At 52.4% G+C, this 21,316-nt stretch overlaps 2 protein-coding genes across 19 annotated transcripts; one reads left to right on the plus strand and one right to left on the minus strand.

The window, feature by feature from the left end:
- Positions 1 to 1,085: 1,085 nt before the first annotated feature.
- On the minus strand, positions 1,086 to 5,193 carry Tcf19 (transcription factor 19). Of its 4 annotated transcripts, none has more exons than XM_030249438.1 (4): positions 5,115 to 5,193; positions 4,234 to 4,895; positions 2,830 to 3,376; positions 1,086 to 1,540 (listed from the first exon to the last, which is right to left on the minus strand). In XM_030249438.1, exons 2-4 carry the CDS (start codon positions 4,469 to 4,471, stop codon positions 1,534 to 1,536), a joined length of 792 nt encoding a protein of 263 aa, XP_030105298.1. In that variant the 5' UTR covers positions 4,472 to 4,895; positions 5,115 to 5,193; the 3' UTR covers positions 1,086 to 1,533. The 4 variants fall into 4 exon arrangements, with proteins under 4 accessions (XP_030105298.1, NP_001157236.1, NP_079950.2 ...); NM_001163764.1 differs by having other exon boundaries at positions 1,091 to 1,540; positions 4,234 to 4,786; positions 5,115 to 5,180; NM_025674.2 differs by having other exon boundaries at positions 1,091 to 1,540; positions 4,234 to 4,786; positions 5,067 to 5,180.
- Positions 5,194 to 5,404: 211 nt separating this feature from the next.
- On the plus strand, positions 5,405 to 19,371 carry Cchcr1 (coiled-coil alpha-helical rod protein 1). 15 transcript variants are annotated; one of them, NM_001372298.1, is made up of 18 exons: positions 5,405 to 5,585; positions 6,507 to 6,639; positions 6,735 to 6,948; positions 9,231 to 9,534; positions 12,802 to 12,965; positions 13,055 to 13,190; positions 13,333 to 13,443; positions 13,616 to 13,765; positions 14,736 to 14,846; positions 14,965 to 15,071; positions 16,425 to 16,537; positions 16,698 to 16,743; positions 16,896 to 17,044; positions 17,134 to 17,322; positions 17,401 to 17,502; positions 18,504 to 18,655; positions 18,800 to 18,914; positions 19,057 to 19,371. In NM_001372298.1, the coding sequence occupies exons 2-18, from the start codon at positions 6,624 to 6,626 to the stop codon at positions 19,188 to 19,190; spliced, it is 2,313 nt and encodes a 770-aa protein (NP_001359227.1). In that variant the 5' UTR covers positions 5,405 to 5,585; positions 6,507 to 6,623; the 3' UTR covers positions 19,191 to 19,371. The 15 variants fall into 15 exon arrangements, 14 of the variants coding, with proteins under 14 accessions (NP_001359227.1, NP_666360.2, NP_001359228.1 ...); NM_146248.3 differs by having other exon boundaries at positions 6,573 to 6,639; NM_001372299.1 differs by having other exon boundaries at positions 5,405 to 5,467.
- Positions 19,372 to 21,316: the final 1,945 nt, after the last annotated feature.

Consider the following 21,316-nt stretch of genomic DNA (forward strand, 5'->3'; position numbering starts at 1 on the left):
GGAACTCTGTAGGCCAGGCTGTCCCTGAACTCAGATCCAGTCTATCCATCCCTGCCTTCCAAGAGCTGGGATTAAGGTCATGTACCACCACAGGCCAGCTAGCCATAGCTCCTAACTGCTGAACCATTTATTTATTTATTTATTTTATTTTTTTGGTTTTTCGAGACAGGGTTTCTCTGTATAGCTCTGGATGTCCTGGAACTCACTTTGTAAACCAGTCTGGCCTCGAACTCAGAAATCTGCTTGCCTCTGCCTCCCCAGTGAGTGCTGGGATCAAATGCGTGCGCCACCACTCCCAGCTTAAGTCTTTATTTTTTAAAATGTTATTTATTTTGGGGCTGGTGAGATGGCTCAGTGGTTAAGAGCACTGACTGCTCTGCCAGAGGTCCCGAGTTCAAATCCCAGCAACTACATGGTGGCTCACAACCATCTGTAATGAGATCTGACGCCCTCTTCTGGTATGTCTGAAGACAACTACAGTGTACTTACATATATATATAATAAATAAATTAAAAAAAAAAAAGAGAGGAGGAGCCAAGCAGCTCCTTTAGAAAAAAAAAAAGTTATTTATTTTATGTATTTGAGCTGTCTTCAGACACACCAGAAGAGGGCAATGGATCCCATTACAGATGGTTGTGAGCCACCATGGTTGATGGGAATTGAACTCTGGACCTCTGGCAGAGCAGTCAGTGCTCTTAACCGCTGAGCCATCTCTCCAGCCCCCAAAGCCAAGTCTTAAAGCATTTTTGCTGCTGAATGTCAGCCCTACCAGATCTCTGCCTCCCTCCCCTCCCCTCCCCCCAGTATCTCATGAAGACCAAGCTGGCCTGGACACAGTAAGTATGTGCATATTTATGTGTGAAGATTGTCACAATGTGAGGAAAAAAGTTGGTTCCCTCCATGGTGTGGGTCCTGTGGGTCAAGTCCAGGTCGCTAGGCTTGGCAGCAAGTGCCTTGACTCATAGTCTTCTCCTGCCCAACTCCATGCTTGGTTTCCACGAGCCCCTGTGCTATGGAGAATTCCATCTCCAGGCCTCACCAAATCTAATCTCCCCATCCTTTGAAAAGCAGACTTAGATTCAACGCAAGTGGATGAAACAGTTTATTCTTTATTTGGGAATAAAGACTAAGCTCTGAAAAGCTAGTCCCAGAGACTCAGCTGGTGGTGATACTAGCTAGCGGTGGCATGAGGATGCCTTGGGAATGTGCTCTGGGTCCTTCAGGGTGCTTTAGCCGATGCCATTCAAGAACATGAGTAGGGTTAGGGTATTGTGGCAGAGCACTTGCCTGGTATATGCTGGCTTCAGCAAAATAAAACCATACCTTCTAGGAATGGTTTCTGGGACCGGTGCTCTAACTGCAGGTATCCTGGCATCCATGGAGGCAAGGCTTTATTCCTTGTGACTGGGCTTGTAGCTCACTGGAAACTTGGAGGCTGCAACATCTTTGGCAGGAAACCATCTTTTCTGTCACTTCATTTGCAAGCATTCTCCAGCCTTGAGTCAGTCTTTAGCAATGGACCTTTCCCTGTGGTCATTCCCTTTGGAGAAAGACATTCCTCAAAGTCCATGGTAACTTTGAATGAGTGTTTTGCATGTACACATGCGTGAGTGTGCATGCGCTCTCACACACGCACGCACATGCACACGCGTGCACACACACACACACACACACACACACACACACACACACACACACTGCTTCAGCCCTTAGGAGCCATTCTTCTATTATTATGTTTGAGTGCTCTGCCTGAATGTGCACCTGCAGGCCAGAAGAGGGCATCAGATCCCTTTTAGAGATGGTCACAAGCCATCATGTTGTTGCTGGAAATTGGGACTTCTGGAAGAGCAGCCAGTGTACCCTTAATTGCTGAGCCATCTTACTGCCCAAGATACATTCTTACACTGTGCCTGACCCTGAGCCACATCTGTGTCCTGACTGCAAAGTCAAGATGCCATTATGGCATCCTGGATGCTATAGCCAGTGCAGGCCAGAGGGTACCAGATGTCACAGCCATCACACCAACCCAGGCTCTGCTCTCTAGCAAAAAGAAGCTGGACAGGACTCCCTAAGGGAGTGAGTGTTCCTGAGAAACCCTTTGAGTAACTTGCCTCTGGGTAACTGGTAGCCAGAACAGGAGGCTAAGACTGGGATATAGGAACTTGGAGATTAGGGATGTTAAGTAGAGCATACGCATAGCACAAAAGATACTTGGCTTTGGATATGAGCTGTTGACGCCTTCAATCCATCACAACTCCCATTCTGAATGCTCTATCCCGACTACATGAGGGATTTGAGGCTAGCCTGGATTACACAGTGAGACCTTGTATTAAAAAAGAGTTGGGTGTCTCCTCCAGAGAGGATCTGGGTTTGAACCTCAGCACCTACATAGTGGCTAGCAATTATCCCTCCAGTTCCCAGAGAACCCAGTGCCCTCTTCTGGCTTCTGCCGGTATTGCATGCAAGTGTGATACCCAATCATGCAGGCAAACAAAGCAGCCTTGAATTGACCTGCTCTCCTCTAGTTTTGAGACAGTGTTAGTATGGTTTTTTATGTATAGTGCTGGGACTCCAAACATGGGCAAGTCAGGTGCTTGCTAGGCAGTGCTCTTCTAGTGAGACATCTCTTTGTTCCCTGTCTCCCAGATTGCTTTGTATAGTCTAGTCCTAACCATTGTTCCCACATAGTAGCTTGTCATGCATTTATGGGTGAAAGCTAACCTGGGTGTCTGCTGTGCCCGTGCACCCCCCTTCCCTGCCTTCTAAGACCTCAGTCTGAGGCTGTTCAAAGATCTAGAATTCAAGGTGCTGACAGGTGACCCCACTTACCCACTGGCTATCAGAGCAGCTTTCTCCACCCGGAGCCTCTTCCTGGGCTCCGTCAGGACGGACAGGGGGCCTGGGGAGACCTCATCATCTAGCTCTGCCAACACTTTATGAGCTGATTTCCTCCGGTTTCTTGTGGGTGGAGCAGGCGAAACTTGCGCTTCCCCATGCTGAGAGGGAATAGCCAGGCCCTGTGGCCTGCCACCACCACGGGAGAAGGTGAGAGGCTGGGCCTGGAGTTTGCTGAGGCTGCCGATGGAATTGAGAATCAGTGTGGCCTTGGGGGCAGAGGAGAGAGTGCTGAGTGGCCTCTGAGGTGCCCCTTGGGGGGGCAGCATAGGTTGGAAACCGCCCCCAGCTTCTCCCTTAGACCGAGGGACGGTTATGGCTGCAAAGTCCTGAGGTTTAACCCGGACTTGTTGAAACATGAAGTAGAACTCTGAGGAGGAGCTGGTTCCTGCTTGACCTTGGGGGCCAAAGGTCAGAAGGTCACCATCACTCAACTCCAGTCTGTGGCCTCTTGGAAGTCGGACATTATTGACCAAAGTCCCTGGTGATAATGAGACAGACATAAGACAGGTGACGAGAACAGGAACAGACTTGTAGTCAGAATTAACATGATCTGGCTGGCTGTTCAATTTTTCAGGGGGACACAGGGTTAATTAAGCATTAAACTCAAAACCTCACATGCAAGCTTTGTTGGCTAGGAACAAGCCTATTTTTCTCAACGACGACAGTGGGAGGCTTCTGTGCTTAGCTCTTGCTTAAACACCACTTCTGATAAAAGGCTTATTTCTTTTTCTACCTAAGACAGCCCCAGAACTCAGGATCCTTTTGCCTCAGCTCTGAGTGCTGAGATTGCCTCTTGCTGTCTCTTAGCCTCTTTGTGTCTCATTTCCCTTGCAGGCAGCATCCATCTACATCTAACAGAATAGGGCCCAGACCATAAACTCACTGTTGCCTGTTGGGGACTAATAATGCCCACGACAACCTCAGGTTAGGCTTCTCCAAACATTGCATTTGGTCTAGGAAGCTAAGACCTGAAGATGGAATACTGAGGTAAACCCCAGCCTTTGTGGACTGTCTTGGGTTGGGACCGAATGCCTAGGTCACTAGAACACTCATAAATGCCTAGCAGGAACAAGGTGCTTCAGCAAACGTGGGAACAGTCAAATCTGAGCTTAATACTAGAATGTAGAATTTGATGACAGCTTGCACACCCCTCTTAGGTCCGGTGTAGGCTAAAGCAGACAAGCAGGTTTAGTCCTGTGTGGAGCTGACAGAAGTGTGAGCAGACAAGACGGAACCAAGACTGCTCACCAGACTAGGACTCTGGGAGGCAGGTAGCAGGGTCCCAGAGGCTCCTCTTACTCATGCCTGTCTGGGGCTCTTCTGCTCATTGCTTACCTTGGCTGCTGTGATCCTCCAGGCTGACCCTCCAGTCGTCCCCTTGGAGTTCAGCATGCAATTCCGCATGGACTCCAGAGATGAGGCCGGGCTCCTGCTGGGGCCGCAGGGCCACATCACACAGGTCGGCCCTGCAGCCCAATCGATAGGTGCAGCCAGACTTGGACGGGGGGTGGAAGGTGTAGAGGTCACCGCCCCTGCCGCCCCCTATACGCAGCAGCTGGAAACAGGGCAGCATGGGGGGTGCCCCCTCTGCACCACTTTGCCCACCTCAGAAGTCCATTCCCTCTCCTACTCCTGGGTCATGCACCGTGGGCTTCAATTCAGTTCTCTCTGATGTCAACAGCTAAGTATTGTGCCTAATGCCAACTTAAGCAGTGCAGATTCAGAGCGCCAGAGGCCTGGATATGCACCAAGACAGAGGCTGTCAAGATGAGGTTTAAAAAGCAATTCCAGTAAAGTCCTGATGCGATGCAAAACCAGGAAGACGTCTTGTGGCACCTCAGTGAAGCCGGATCCTCAGGCGGCTCAACATCCGGGAGCCTCCGACAATCTGTGCAAGGCAAAGCTAGTTTAAACCGCAACTGGGAACAGGCAGAGGGGGTGAAGGGGCCCTGGTACACAAACGTGCGTGTGACACGGGTCTTCTCCCTAAGTGTAACCTGGAGTCAGGGAATTTATGGTTAAACTTTCTAATCCAAGTAGCGCACCCCTTCCATCTTTCCCCCCCACCCCCGCTCTTCGGATCAGTTCCCCTAAGGGAAGTGAATCCACTGTCACCCGCAAAGGGCGGCGCAGACGGGTCCCTAATTCTGTAACAAAGTGGATCTCACCCTTTCTTTTTTTCGCTCGCGGGGTAAACTGAGGAAGGGATTCCGTACCCTGCGTCCCGCGCTCCCGCCGAGGTTTGACAGCCAAGGAAGCCGCCCCGAAGGCGGGGCTTGGGTGAAGGCGCGCGCGCGCGCTGCGCAGACTCCTCCTTCGGAATTCCCGGGTCCGACTTCGCGCCCGCGAGCCCGCCCCCCCGCCGGCTGCTTCTGATTGGCCATCTGAGTTGCACCCATTTGCTCTATTGGCCGATGCGCAGGGGGGAGTTGCTCATCTCCCGCTCTCCGCCACTTCTGATTGGCCGGCACGTTTTCCCGGGTTCCCGGGGAGAGGAGGGGCCGTCAGGGCGCGGAGAAAGTTTGGGGCGTCAGGGTGCCTGCTTGCACCTTTCTTCTTCCTATTTCCGGTAGGGAGAAATGGAGCTGTAGAGCAGCCCGCCGCCCCGCGCATGCGTGATCTGGGTGTGGCGTCTAGACTGGGTGCTAGGTGTAAGGGGCGTGGCAAGAGGGCGGATCTCGCGCTGGGTAAGGGGCGTTCGGGGAGAGTCAGTTGGGGGCGGGAAGAGTCTGAGAGGGGGCGCAAGGGGGGCGGAGGGGATCCACAGGGCAAGAGGGGTGCAGGAGCTGGGTCAAAGGATAGATGAGGAGGTCAAGACAGCCTCAGAGTTCAGGGTCCTGACGGGGATTAGCCCGGGGTGTGTGCGGGAGAGAAGTGGGGGAGACAGGACAGGGAGCGACCAAGATAATTCCATCGAAAAAGACTCATACTAGGTCTAGGAAGAGAAACGGGTAGGAATCGCGGGGGTTGAGTGAAAAAAAAAAAAACCCAAAAACTTGAATTCTGATGGAAGTGGGGGAAAGAAGATGCTGTAGGACTCCGAAGAGAGATGCATCGGGAATGGAAGCCGAGGGGATAGAGAGCAACTGAGGCCCGTTACAGAGAGGCCCAGATGAGTTGCCAGGAAGCTGGCTTCCCAGCAACGGGCTCCCGGCTGCTCCGATTCCTCAGGGATCCTAGGGAAGACGCTTAACCCCACATGTGGCCTCATTCTTCCCGGACCAGGCCTTGGGCTAACTCTTTAATAGGAAATGACTCAGAAATCCTGGCTCGATGGTGCCTAGATGGGCTTCCCAACGGCCCTACCATTCCATGGCAAGGACTGTGGAGAGTGGGCTCCTTATACTGTGTCCAGAGAGTCCTGAGCTGCAGGGACCGTAGACACTTAAGGAGGAAGGTAAAGGCACACCACCCACATTCCTGTAAGTAGAAGGAAGCCTCGTCTCAGTAAATTTACCTTAGGGTTGTTGCCTGGTTCATTCTATCAGGAGCGTAGTTGGGACAAGCAAGTGGTTTGGTTACCGTGTGCCTTAGGGAAGTAGGAAAAGAGAAGCGTACAGCCCGATAGACCTGTCAGTAACTTAAGGATTATGACTTTGTTTTTATAGGGCTTTTTCTTTGGAAGGTGGCCTGAAAAATTGAATTGAAGTATCCTTGTTTCTCCTATTGTCCAGGGGAACATAGGTGACTGGAGACAAGAGCTACAGGATTCATATAACAGGAAGATGTTGCCACCGTCAGGTCAGTGAGGCTAGTCAAGGAGACCAGGATCATCTCCCTCTTCCCTCTCCCCCTCTCTCAGAATCTGACAGTCTTTATTCTTGTGACCCCCTCAGGTTTTGCTGGGCTGGTTCCTCCCTCCCACTTCCAAGCTCGGCCCCTTCCAACTCTGCCAAGAATGGCCCCGACCTGGGCTTCAGACGTTCCCTTGGTCCAATCTCCGGCCAGCCAAGATGTCTTAGAGAGACGGCTAGATGCTCAGAGGTCGACAGTGACCACGTGGGGACAGGATTTCTGTGGAGATGGGCAGGGGCTAGGGCGGAGAGGCAGGTAGGGATCTGCCAATCACCTCTTCCTCAGACTGACACATGGTCCTTCATACACGCATGCCTTCATTTCAGCCCCTGGTTCTATAACTTGTGTGGTTTTTCTATAGGCCATTGTTGGCCCCTACGACGCATAGACCACATGCGTTGGGGTTAGTGAGAATAGATGTTTGGACTTAAATTCTCATTACATAAGGAATGTAAATGTCTTAAGGGAGGGGATAAGTTCTGCAAAAGCTGTTTTAAAGCAAAATGACGTGCAGCTTAGACATGCTGACCCAGTTCTCCAGAGGCATACTGGCTCCTTTTGGAGTAGTTAAGCAGGCCTTTACAGGAATGTGCAACTGGAGCTGGCTATGCTCTGTGAATGTGGTTTTATTTGTTTTTTTTTTTTTGTTTTTTGTTGGTTTTTTGTTTGTTTGTTTTTTCAAGACATGGTGTCTCTGTATAACCCTGGCTGTCCTGGAACTCGCTCTGTAGACCAGGCTGGTCTCGAACTCAGAAATCTGCCTGCCTCTGCCTCCCGAGTACTGGGATTAAAGGTGTGCGCCACCACGCCTGGTGTCAATGTGTGTTTTAAGACTATTAAAAAAAATTTTTTTTAAGGTTTATTTAGTTTTATTTATAGGAGTACATTGTACTCCTATACACACCGGAAGAGGGTATCAGATCCTATTACAGATGGTTGTGAGACACCGTGTGGTTGCTAGGAATTGAACTCAGGACCTTTGGAAGAGCAGTCAGAGCTCTTACCTGCTGAGCCATCTCTCCAGCCCCTAAAGAACTCTTAACCTCTGCTCCAACTCTCCAGCCCTAAGAATTTTATTTTTGAGCTTAGTATGGTCTGCCTTTAATCCCAGCACTAGAGAGTCAAAGGTAGGCAGATCCCTGAGTTCAAGGCCCCAACCCTGGTCTAGAGATTGAGTTTCAGGACAGTTAGGGCTGCATAGAGAAAAACTTGTCTGGAAAAAACAACAACAAAGACTTTATTTATGTGTGTATGATTGTGTGTGAGCATTCATACTTGGAGGCCAAAAGAGGGTGAAGGATCCTCTGTAGTTGGAGTGACAGGCAGCTGTCAGCCTTTGAATGTGGGGGGCTGGGAACTGAACTCAGGTTCTTTGCAAGATCAGCAAGCGCTCTTAGCACCCCGAGCCGGCTCTCCAGCCCCTGTGGACATTCGGCTCTGTGTGAATGAGCATTCTTACTTCTGTTTCGTCTGTGTCTTTCCCCCAGTGTCCTGGGGTGTCATTCTGTCAGAGGGGCATGTTAGGAGACAGATTGTAAGGAACTGTGGCAAGTCATTGCTAGCCTCCAGTTAAAGGAAATCCTGCCATTCTCAGGGACAGAGATGCCTCTGGAGCCTCCACATAACCAATTCAGATATGCAGACGCCTCAGACTCCCTGTGCAATGTACCAAACACTCACGGAAAAAGCCCGCACCAAAAGAGCAGGGTGTAACAGTGAGTGCCTGTAATCCCAGTTACGCCTGGGAAAGAGTCTTAGAGAAGACAGATGCCAGCCTGCTGACATAGTGCAAGGTAGGGAAGTCCCCTGGCAACTGAGAAATCAGGAAGGGAAGTGGAAGACACCATCGGGAAACGTGAGTGACTTTGTCATCATAGTCGTCTTTTTCTTCTTCTTCTCCTCCTCCTCCTCCTCCTCCCTCCTCCTTCTCCTCCTCCTCCTCCCTCCTCCTTCTCCTCCTTCTCCTCCTCCTCCTCCTCCTCCCTTCTCCCCTTTCCCCTCCCCCTCCTCCTTTTCCTTCTGTTGCATTTATATACTTACTCATGTGGATATGCGTGCGCACACATGCATGCCTTGGTGCACAGGGAGGATCCCAAGTCTGGGGCTAGCCTCTGCTATGTACTGGGTCAGCCTGGGCTGCATGAGACCCTGTCTCAAACAAGATGAAACAACAAAAGTGTAAAAAAAAAAAAAAAATCACTTGGCTTTGCCACCATCTTGGTAGCAGAAGCTCTTTGCCCTCACCTAGAATTCAGACATCCTCCAACTCAAAACTTGAAGCCCTCCGATGTGCTTGTTTGACGTTTAACCCATCTGCCTGCTTATGTGTGGATCTCTGGAGAGATGGTGTTCTTCTTCGCCTGATCTCACTAGCCCTTAGGTCGACTGAGCCCAGAAAGTGGATGACCACGTGTGCTTAGTAGGGACTTGGTGGTTGATTGACAGTGGTGTGGTAGATGAATATATCCTCCTGCCTCAGCTCAGCCCCTTGCTTCCACCCTCCCAGCAGCTCACCTTTTCCCCTCCTGTCTTTGAAGGTCTCTGGAGCTGGGGTTCTCCAGTGCCCTGAGCCAGCAGGCCGAGCTGATCTCACGGCAGCTCCAAGAGTTGCGGCGGCTGGAGGAGGAAGTCCGGTCCCTACGGGAGACCTCGCTGCAGCAGAAGATGAGGTTGGAGACTCAGGCCGTGGAGCTGGATGCTCTGGCAGTGGCAGAGAAGGCCGGCCAAGCTGAGGCCGAGGGCCTGCGCACCGCCTTGGCCGGAGCTGAAATGGTTCGGAAGAACCTGGAAGAGGCGAAGCACAAGGAGCTGGAGGAGATTCAGAGCCTGCACCAAGAGCAGGTGAACACGGGGGTGGGAGGGGCTTAGAAGCATATCAGGGCACGCCGTCCAGTAAATTGCAAGGAGCCTCGGGAGCAGCAGACCCGTGGAGGTGGGGGAAGCCCCCCAAAATACTTGGGTATTTTGGTTTCCCTCAGGCTGCACCTGTTACTTGGGAGTCAGTGAGCTCGTAACCTTCAATACCCTCAGAAGTAGTATTTCTCCATATTCTGTGCCAGGTACCCTTCTGGGAACGTGGTGGAGGGAAGGATTGGGGTCGGGGTAGGATGGGGCAGTGGTATGGGTCCCAGGGAACACTGGGAAAGGTAGATTTTTTTCAGTCAGGCTACCCAGTGCTTCTCTTTGCCGTCTTTGAGGTAGGATCTGGCTAGGGATTCAAGTTGTCTGAGTCTGCTCTCATGAATGGCGCCCATAGCCTGCCTGCATGGGACACACTTAATGCAGCTATAGCCAGTTGCAACTGGGAAAGTGCTGAAGCATAGTCTAGGGACAGAGAGGGCCACCCCAGGCTGGTGGAGCGCTCAGGAAGAGAGGCTTTAAAGATGAGAGTATCTTCTTCGTAATATTGGAGCAGGGACAGCCTTGCTGCCTGTGAGTTACCCGTAGGAAGGCTCTCTGAATCTGTCGCTTGACTAAGCAAGCGCCCTACTCTGATGTTCGATAACCTCTATTAGTGGTACCATATTCAGAAGTCGACTCTAGACAGACATTGTGAGTGAGATAGACTGCTGGAATGTCAAAAGATGCTGGAGAGATGGCTCAGTGGTTAAGAGCACTGGCTGCTCTTCCAGAGGTCCTGAACCACATGGTGGCTCACAACCATCTGTAATGGGATCCGATGCCCTTTTCTGGTATTTCTAAAGACAGCTACAGTGTATTCATATATATAAAATAAATAATTCTTTTTTTGTTTTTTGGTTTTTCGAGACAGGGTTTCTTTGTGTAGCCCTGGCTGTCCTGGAACTCACTCTGTAGACCAGGCTGGCCTCGAACTCAGAAATCCGCCTGTCTCTGCCTCCCAAGTGCTGGGATTAAAGGTGTGCGCCACCACACCCGGCAAAATAAATAATTCTTAAAAAAAAAAAAAAAAGTCAGATAGCCATTGGCAGGTTCTAAGTAACTGAGGCTGTAGCTCAGCGGCAGAGTGCCTGCCTGCTCTCTGCGCAAGGCTACAGGTACAGCCCCCCCCCCCCCGTGTCCCCAGAAAAGGAAAGGTTTTTGTTGTCTGGCTGGCCCTGGCTCTTGCTTCTGCCTCCCACGTGTTGGGATCAAAGGTGTGCGACACCACACCAAGCTTCAGAAAAAACAAAACAAAAACAGGGCAATAACAGAGTCAGGTTTGTACGTCTAAAAACACCTGTGCTCGACTTTGCAAACTTGATACTGGTAATGGAGACAGGGCTGGCAGGGCTGACCTACCCTGTAGGAGGAAGCAGGGCATGCCCCTTACCATTGGCTCCACAGCTCCATCTGCTCTGCTGCCCCTGGCGCTGTTTGGGGTCTAGTGAGAAAGACCCTCCCTCCCCAGAGCATCCTCATGATCACACAGAAGTAGGGTCCGACCTGCTGCTAGAGCTCAGAAAGCTGCCAGCAGGGAAAGGGCAGATGAGGGGTCTCCCTGAGGGTTGAACAGCGCCTGAGCAGGGAGAGCCACAGGAGAGAGCTCGGCAAGTGTGCTGTTCCTGCAGTAGGCTTTGTGGGTGTAGCAAATCTGTTTTCTGTGGGTAGAGGGCTATTAAGGTAGGGTCTTGATCTGTAGCCCTGGCTGGCCTTGAGCTTGAGGAAGTTCTCCCAACTCAGCCTCCCAAGTACTAGAATTCTATTGCTCTGATAAAGCACTGACAGAAAGCAACTTTGGGAAGGAAGGGAAGGGCTTCTGGCTTATCTCACCCTGCTCCTAGTCCATTGAGGGAAGCTGAGGCCATGGAGGGGCCCTGCTCACTGGCTTGCTCCTCATGGCTTGGTCAGCCTGCTTTCCTATGTAACTCAGGACCACCTATCTAGGGGTGGTACCATCCTACTGTGGGCCGGGGTCCTTGCAAATCAATCACGCATCAGAGAGAATATCTCATAGGCTTGCCTACAGGATGATCTAATGGATGCATGATCTAATGGATGCATTTTCTCAACTGAGTTACCCTTCTCAAATAACTCCAGCTCATGTCAGATTGACCAAAGAGGAGCCAGCACGTGGGGTTGAAGACATTTGTTCCCACCATGCACTGAGGAGTGTGTGTACATTCAGGCGTGGGTCTGTGGGTGAGGGTGTGAGGGTGCCTGGCACATGTGTGGGGGTCAGAGGACAAACTCGGGTGTGGGTCTCAAGCTCCTTTCACTCAAGACAAGGTCTTTTTTTAAATTAATTAATTAATTAATTAATTTATTTATTTATTTTTGGTTTTTCGAGACAGGGTTTTTCTGTGTAGCCCTGGCTGTCCTGGGACTCACTCTGTAGACCAGGCTGGCCTCGAACTCAGAAATTTGCCTGCCTCTGTCTCCCAATGGTGGCACATAACTTTAATCCCAGCACTCGGGAGGCAAAGGCAGATGGATTTCTGAGTTCCAGGCCAGCCTGATCTACAAAGTGAGTTCCAGGACAGCCAGGGCTACACAGAGAAACCCTGTCTCAAAACAACAACAACAACAACAAAAAAGTGCTGGGATTAAAGGTGTGCGCCACCATGCCAGACTGACAGGGTCTTTTATTGACCCGCAACTTTATCATGTAGGCCAGACCAGGAGCTTCAGGGATCTGCCCGTGTCTCCTTCCATCCCACAGAGCAGGGGTGATTACAGGTGTATGCTGGCCTGTCTAGGTTTTTCACAAAGGTTTTGGGGCTCCTAACTCAAGTCTCTACAGCCTGAAAGACTCAGGCATGAGGTGGGGTCCTTTACTCTCGCTGTTAGCATGAACACGGAGAGACCGGGAAGTGAACTGGCAGGAGCTGATGTTTAAAACTAACTGTGGAGAACCAGAGGCCAAGATTTCCTCCATTGCTTACAGCAGCATGATCAGTTAGATGGCTCTCTGAGAGACAAGGCCCCAAGGTGGGGTGAGCCGCCCTGCCCCCTGAAGATTTATTTATGCTTGTGAGTGTGTGTTGTGTCAGTGAGTGTATACCACATGTGTGAGGGCCTCAGAGGCCAGAAGAGGACATTGGATCCTCTGAACTGCGCGTTGGGTGCTGGGAACTGAGCTTGGGTCTGCCCTGCTGAGCTCTCCAGCCCCTCAGGCTGGCCCTCTCTGAGCATGCTCCTCCTCCACAGCTGTCCTCCCTGACACAGGCTCACCAGAAGGCTCTCGACAGTCTGGCCAGCAAGGCCGAGGGCTTGGAGAAGTCTCTGAATAGCCTGGAAACGAAACGGGCAGGGGAAGCCAAGCAGCTGGCTATGGCCCAGAAGGAGGCGGACATGCTCAGGAACCAGCTGAGGTCAGTGGGCTGCGCAGGGCTGTTAGTGAGGGGTGCGGCATTGCCAGGCTGTTCTACCGAGGACTGGTCCATTTCTGTTTCAATCTTAGCAAGACCCAAGAAGAGCTGGAAGCTCAGGTGACCTTGGTGGAGAGTCTGAGGAAGTATGTGGGGGAACAAGTTCTTCCTGAGTTTCCTAGCCAGGAATGGGAGCTGGAACGAAAGGAGCTTCTAGACACCTTGAAGGTGAGAGAAAAGACTCCAGGGATCAGGGCATGACCTGGGAGGAGAGAGCACAGTGCCCTAGAGGGGAAGCCATGCTGCCCTTGAGACGGCTCACAGCCTGAGGTAGCATGGAGATCCTGACTGGTGGAGTTCCTTCTCCCAGCACTTGAAGGAGGATCGGGCTGACCTTCAGGCCACCGTGGAGTTACTGCAGGTACGAGTACAGAGCCTCACACACATGCTCGCCCTGCAGGAAGAGGAGCTGACCAGGAAGGTAGGACCCTCCCTCATCTTCCAGACCCTGCCCTGCTGCAGGCCTTCCCTTTCTGGGGGTAGTGGGTGGTATGCCACCAAGACCCCTAAACTCCTCACTGTGGACGGCAGGACAGGCAGGACAAAGGTCCCCACTTTCTTAGAACATCCATCTCCCTTCTTCCCCCGTACAGATTCAGCCTTTAGATCCCTTGGAACCCGAGTTTCCTAAGAAGTGCCGCTCGCTGCTGCGCAACTGGCGGGAGAAGGTATTTGCCCTCATGGTGCAGCTCAAAGCCCAGGACCTGCAGCACAGGGACTCCACGTCGCAGCTGAGGATCCAGGTCAGGGGCTGCGTCTCTGTCACTGTCATCCCGCACCCCGTGTCTCTCACAGTGATGACAGTTAGTCTCGGGGTGACTGCCACGTGCAGGGCACAGAGCCCCGAGCCGAGGAGTCCCCGTTCTCACGGAGCTTGAGTTCTAGAAGGATACGTAAAAAGATGGGTAGGCGTCACATTGTCATAAGTGCTGCGGAAAAGCAGTGGTGACAGACTGAGGTGGATGGATAGGATGGTCAGGGACGGCCTCTGAGGCCACAACGTCCACCAGGGCATGGCCACGGGCACGGTCAGGGGAAGGCTTGGGTCAGGAGGGTTTCCCAAAGTGTGGGCTTGTGCATCCTGAGTCGGAGAGAAGGTTCAAGACAGAGTTTCTATGTTCTGTGGCTGCCCTGGAACTCACTCTGTAGACTGTTCTGACCTATAAGTGATTGCCTGTCTCTCCCTCATGCTGGAATTAAAGACACGCCCCACCACACCGGGTTTTTTATTTTCTTTTTGTTTTTTTAGTACTTATTAATTTAGTTGGGTGTGGTGATACACTTCAATTCCAGCACTTAGGAGGCAGAGGCCGAGGCAGGAGGATCTCTGAATCTGTGGCCAGCCTGGTCTACATAGTCAGTTCCAGGACAGCCAGGGCTACATAGTGAAACCCTGTCTTAGAAAGAAATAAAAGGTGTGCTTATTTTGTTTTGTGTGTATAAATGTTTTGCCTGCGTGTATGTATGTGTACCATGTGCCCACGGAAGTCAGAAGGTGTTTGCTCTCCGAGAACTGGAGTTACAGATGGTTATGAGCTATCATGTGGGAAAGGGGAATGGAACTCTGCAGGAACAACCAGCGTTCTTAGCCACTGGGCCGTCTCTGCAGCCCGACTCCGGAGACTCCCGCCCTGTCTCCTTCATTCCCCTCCCACCCGTGTTCCCATAGCTTTGGCTCTCCATTTCCTTGCTTAGCTCCTTCTGCTTCCGTAGGTAGCAGAGCTCCAGGAGCAAGTGACCTCCCAAAGCCAGGAGCAGGCCATCTTGCAGCGTGCCCTGCAAGACAAAACTGCACAGGTGGAGGTGGAGCGGATGAGCACCAAGGTCTGAGGGTGCTCCCTAAGGGAGGAGGGTGAAGAAGACCCTAGCCCGGGTGTGTGGGCCACGTGCCAGGGAGGGAGGTCTACAAGAAAAAGTACACACAAAGCTGCATCCTTCCCAGAGCCTGCAGATGGAGCTGGATCAGGCTCAGGAGGCCAGGCGGAGGCAGGAACAGCAGATAGCCTCTGCTGAAGAGCAGTTGAAGTTCGTGGTCGGTGCTATGAACAGGTATCTGTTGCCTGGAAGAGCCTCGGGGAAGAGGGGCAGGAGGGTGCAGGGTGGAGGGGTGTCACCTCTGTATCACACCAGCATCACCCGCAGTGAACTGAGCTGTGGTTGGGCCACAGCAGAGGATCCTGCTTCCTGCACTTCAGTCTAGTGCGCTCTGAAGCTAAGTAGGACAGCTAGGCGGGGCTGTGGCTTCAGAGCTCAGGGATGGGAACTGGAGCCATGTGCAGTCCTTCCTCCCTCTCTTCCTCCTTCCTTCCTTTGCACACTCGCCTGGTCTGGCTGGGGGAGGCACCCTAATTGTACAGCTGGTCTGGTCTGTAGCTCAGTAGTAGAGCGCTTGCCTAGCATTCAGGTATCTCTGCTTTCAATCCCTGGCACCAGAATAAAAAGATGAAACTTTTTAACTTGCACAGAGTCAGACTAGTTTGGAAGAACCAACTAGTTTGGAAGATTCAAAGCACTGCATGTGCCTGCCTCCAGGAGGGTGTTGGGGTGTTGCTTATGGGGTACCTGCCTCCAGCAGGATGTTGGGGTATGGTGTATGGGGTGCCTGCCTCCAGGAGGGTGTTGGAGTGTTGTATATGGGGTGCCTGCCTCCAGGAGGGCGTTGGGGTGTGGTGCATGGGTTTTACCTTCTGCCAGGTCACAGACATGGTTTTTAATAAAAGTCACCAGAAAGCCCTTCTAGGCTCTGAACACCGTATGCCCCAGGTGAGGCAGATAGTGTCAGGTCCCAAGTGCCCGGAGCCTGAGTGGTAGCCTACAGGTACAGGTCTCAGAGTTTAGTCAGCCTCTGGTACCCGCTGTTGTAGAATTGTTGCTGAGCCCTTTCCTGGGCTACAGAATGTAGATCCAGGTAGGAGTTGAGCCCATGGACTTTAATGGTTCCTCACTGCAGGTTATTATATACATTGCAGGCCAAGCATGATGGTGAAGTTCTAGCCACCCTGTCTTAACCCTAATCGTCTCCCATCCTCTTCCACCCATACAAAAAGACTGTAAGGGACCAAATTAGACACTGTAGGTTTTGTGGCAGGAGTTCATTTTCAGCTGGATGTTTTTAACCTGACAGTTACCAAGCTTAAGCACTTAGATTCTCTTTAGGTTTGCTAAGGAGCTTGACTAACCTGCAGGGTCTGCCAAGGCACTGCCTCTCCTGGTGACTTCCGTTTCTCCTTTGCTTGCTACTTAACAACCCACCTCCCCGCTCATGTAACAGGACAGGACAGATGTGTCCTCTGCACCAGACCCTGCAGGGCCTTCAGGACAGATGTGTCCTCTGCATCAGACCCTGCAGGTCTTGAAGGGATGAGGGGAGGGAGGACAGTGAGCAGCCTACATCTTCTTCAGCACTCAGGCCAAACTCCAAAGCACCATGACCAGGATGGATCAGGCTGTAGCCCGGATTCCCAGCCTCAGCAACCGACTCAGCTATGCTGTCCGGAAGGTCCACACCATTAAGGGTACGTAGAGCAACTGTGGGGTTTCCGGCCTGGCCCTCTTGCTCTTAGCCCTGGATCTAACCTCACATTTATCCTCTGTTGCCTTGGTAACTGCCACTCAGTCCTGTGCTCCCACCACCCTCTGTCCATGTATACTCATCTCCCTGTCCTCTCTTCTCAGGTTTGATGGCTCGAAAGGTGGCTCTTGCTCAGTTGCGCGTGGAGAGGTAAAGTCCAGACTAGTTGAGGTAAAGGGGGGGTATGGATGTTGGGGGCAATCTATTGGCTGCTAGGACCCAGAGGGACCAAGGAGGGGTGGAGGCACCAAGCAGGTAGCTGCTGGGGGAATTTTCTCTGACTCTTGTCATTGCTATCCCAGCTCTCCCCCATCGGAAGCCGCACCCCCACTGGACACAGACCTGAGCGTTGAGCTGGAACAGCTACGGGAAGAACGGAACCGCCTGGATGCAGAGCTGCAGCTGAGTGCCCACCTGATCCAGCAGGAGGTGGGCCGGGCACGGGAGCAAGGTATGCCTGCGTGGGGCTGGAGGAGACTCTCTACCATCTGAGGCTCAGGTGCCAGCAAGAGGTCTTGTGTGACCACGGTTTCCTTTTAGGGGAGGTCGAGCGCCGACGGTTGATAGAGGTGGCCCAGCAGCTGGAGCAGGAGCTGCAGCGTGCCCAGGAATCCCTGGCCAGCGTTGGGCAGCAGTTGGAGGCAGCACGTCGGGGCCAGCAGGAGAGCACGGAGGAAGCTGCCAGCCTCCGTCAGGAGCTGACACAGCAGCAGGAAATCTACGGGCAAGGTGTGGGGGCGTGGCGGTGTGTGCGACCCTGTGGGATGGGCAGCTCTCCCTGACACTGTCTCGTACCCTCACCTGCAGCCCTGCAAGAGAAGGTGGCCGAGGTGGAAACTCGGCTTCGGGAACAGCTCTCAGACACAAAGAGGAGGCTGAACGAGGCCCGAAGGGAGCAGGCCAAGGCTGGTGAGATGTGCCAGGAAGAAGGCAGCACTGAGACACAGGGCTGGTAACCCCTCCCCAGCCCACTTACCTTTTTTGGTTTTTTTGTTTTTGTTTTTTTGTTTGTTTGTTTGTTTGTTTTCGAGACAGGGTTTCTCTGTTTCTCCTGGTTGTCCTGGAACTCACTCTGTAGACCAGGCTGGCCTCGAACTCAGAAATCCTCCTGCCTCTGCCTCCCGAGTGCTGGGATTAAAGGCGTGCGCCACCACACCCGGCACACCTACCTTTTTTGAAGCTTTTTGTTGACAAGTGTATGTAGCGAAGTAACGTAGGACTGACATGAATGAGTTCTTATGCAGTGAACACACAGCAGCCAGCACCGGATCAGGAACAACTCTGGCTCCAGGCCTGCATCACTGCCCCTCAACGGACGCCACTGCTGTGTCCCCACTTCTGGCGACTGCCCTCCCCAGAAACTTAACACTTGGATGAGTTAGAGGAGCAGGATGAATGTCCATGTCTTCCCTGAGTAGAACACAGTCAACACCCCTGCTGGCTCGCCTGTGCTCCCATGGTTACACGAGTAGGCATTCGAGTTGTGTAAGTTGCAGCAGACATGATGGTTTAGCTGCACACCCCACAGCCAGAAAATTATCTAATCGTGATACCTAGCGTCGTAAGAACATGAGCCCTAGCCACACATGGTGGCACTTGCCTGTCACTCCAGCACTTGAAAATAAGAGGCAGGATAGATTAGGGCTAGCCTGGACAACATAGGGAAACCTGTCTCAAAACAACATCAACAGGTCACATGAGCACTAACTATAGGAGATGTGACTCCGGCGCCCCTGTCCACATCTTGCCTAAGGAGCTTGCATCAGGGATGGAGATAGTACTTAGGGCTCAGAGAGCTCAGGATCCCATGACATCAGCCCACCCGTGGTGTGGAAGAGTCCCTGAGAGACAGAGTTGAGAGCTCAAGTCTCATTTTGGGGCTCTGGGCTAACCCCCTCCCATCTCCTTAGTGGTTTCCTTGCGCCAGATCCAGCACAAAGCCACTCAGGAAAAGGAGCGCAACCAGGAGCTCAGGCGCCTGCAGGATGAAGCCCGGAAGGAAGAGGGTCAGCGGCTGACGAGGCGTGTGCAGGAGCTGGAGAGGGACAAGAACCTGATGCTGGTAGGGGACAGCAGGGAGCTAGTCACGGTAGCTGGTGGGTGAGTAAGGTGTGCAGGGGCGGGTGGCTGGCCTGGGCCGGCCGGCTCACCCTCTCCTCCCCAGGCCACCTTGAAGCAGGAGGGTCTCCTCTTCTGTTACAAGCAGCAGCGCCTGTTAGCAGTGCTTCCCTCGGGAGTGAATAAGAAGTGCAGCCCCCGGTCTGTGGAGTCCTCATCCTCTGAGTCTCCGGCAGCTGCTTCGTGCAAGGAATCTGTGAAAGGTAGAATACACTGGCCTTTAATCTGTGCTGCCAGTGCCCAGGAATCTCCCTCAGGGCCTCCTAGCCAGTGCAGCCCCGTGCCCTGGGCAACATGCAGCCTGCTCTCACCCCGGTGTGCACCCCATGATGTCTCTTCTATCAGGCTCCCTGACCGTCCTGCTTGATAACCTGCAAGGCCTGAGCGAGGCCATTTCCAGAGATGAAGATATTTGTGTGGAAGATAACCAGAACACCAAGAAAACCAAGAACCCTCCTTCAGATCCACTGCTGAGCTAGAGCTGCCAGGGGGAAGAATGAAGCCAGCCTGAAGCTGGACCCCCAGGAGGGTTGGGTCGGAGGAAATGGGGTGGGGGCCAGCCTAGCCCTGCCCCCCAGCAAGCCTTGGAACCCCAGCTTCTACCAAATTCAAACTCTGCAATGAATAAAGATGGCAATAGTGTTGCCTGGAGATGTTTGAGAGACTGCGATTTCCCCTGAGCCGGCTCCTGAGGCAGGGGCTGTGAGAAGCTTGTCCTCCTACCCCTGCCCTTCGGGCGCCTCTTTCCAAATCTCTTTCCTAACTGCCCTGGAAGTGTTCTGAGAAGCCCTCCACCCCCACACCCCAAGCCCCCTCCCCCACCCCAGGTTTGGTTTGATTTTGTTGTTGGTTTTATTTGTTTTTTGTTTTGACTTTTGAGACTTAGTAGCCCTGGATGCCTTAGAGCTTATTATGTAGAACAGGCTGACCTTGAACTCAGAGACCCACCTGCCCCTGCTTCCCAAGTTCATTCTGTCTCTGTCTCTCTCTGTCTACCCCCTCCTCCTTTTTTTTTCCAGGACAGGAACTCTGTGCAGCCCTAGCTATCCTAGAATTCACTCCTTGAATCAAGCTGCCCTCAAACTCAGAGATCTGCCTGCTATTGTGTTGTGCACCCCCCCAACACACACATACACACTCTCACACACATACACTCACACACGTACACACACACATATACACCCTCACACACATACACTCACACACACACATACATATACTCAAACACACACACACACACACACACACACACACACACACACACACACCCAGTGCTGGGGTTAGAAGCCTGTGCCACTGCTACCCAGACCAAGTTTCCTTTGTCCTCACTTTCTTTGGGTGTTGATGAATGCCTGGAGCAAGATACTAAACAGTCAACATTCAAGGAATCTCAGCAGATGCTGTCCTAGGCCAGGGCCACTGTGATGGACGGCAGGGGGTTCCTGGCAGGGGCAGGGCACAGTTCCAGACTGTGATGGACGGCAGGGGGTTCCTGGCAGGGGCAGGGCACAGTTCCAGACTGTGATGGACGGCAGGGGGTTCCTGGCAGGGGCAGGGCACAGTTCCAGAAGGGCTTTGGGATGGACTGGAGAGATGGCTAAGTGGTCCTAAGCACTGGCTGCTCTTCCGGAGGATCTAGATTAAAATCTTAACAACCACATGGAGTCGAACAACTGTTTATAACTCCAGTTCTGGTGGATTCAATGCCTTCTGACCTCCCTGTGCATCACTTGTATGTAAAACACTCACATTTTCTTTTTCTTTTCTTTTCTTTTTTTTTTTTTTTTTTTTTTTTTGGTTTTTAAGACAGGGTTTCTCTGTGTAGCCCTGGCTGTCCTGGACCTCACTCTGTAGACCAGAAAGAAAGGAAAGAAGAAAAAAAATCTGTGTGTGAGAGGAGGGAGGAAGAGTAACAATGGGTTAAAACCTTGGGAGCCTGAGGGAGATGGTCCAGGATCAAGATGGATGCTCTGGGGCCAGGGCTATCAAGTGGAAACCAAGTTTCCCTGATCAGCCATAAGTAGAATCCCAAACCGACCAGGTGGGGACAGATGTGTGGGGATTGGAGCTGTAGTCCAGACACTCTCAAGCCTTCTGAAGCAATCTCTCTTGGTGGTGGTGGTGGTGGTGGTGGGTGTGTCTTAAGGACCCTGATGCTCAGGGCCATCCTGAAGAAGGAAGATTTCTAGGGTTACAAGGGCAGGGGTGGGGGAGGGGAGCTCTTCCTGAGTCTTTGGTGTTGATGCAGTCACCTCTGCATGGGGTCAGGAACCAGGATATCCTGGCTTCCCGCGTCACCCAGGTGGCTCCCCCTGGAATTCCTTAGATGTCACTGCCTGGGAAGTTCCCAGTGACTGACTGAGGTGACATGCCAGAGAGCATGGTCCAGAGGGGAGTGGGGGGACGGAGCTCCGAGGCTGAGATGCCAGTCTAGAGGGTGCTTTCTGACCCAGGCGTCCCGCCTCTGCCTCTAATTACCAAGCTTCCCCACGCGAGGTTTGCCCCCATTTTGTGGCTTCCAATAACTATCACGGATGAAAGGTAGCCTTCCTTGTGATTATAAAGATGACAGGTGGGTCCTGATTCCTGCCGGGTGTGGATGGAG

The sequence above is a fragment of the Mus musculus genome, chromosome 17 (genome assembly GCF_000001635.26).
Source record: "Mus musculus strain C57BL/6J chromosome 17, GRCm38.p6 C57BL/6J".
Lineage (NCBI taxonomy): Eukaryota > Metazoa > Chordata > Mammalia > Rodentia > Muridae > Mus > Mus musculus.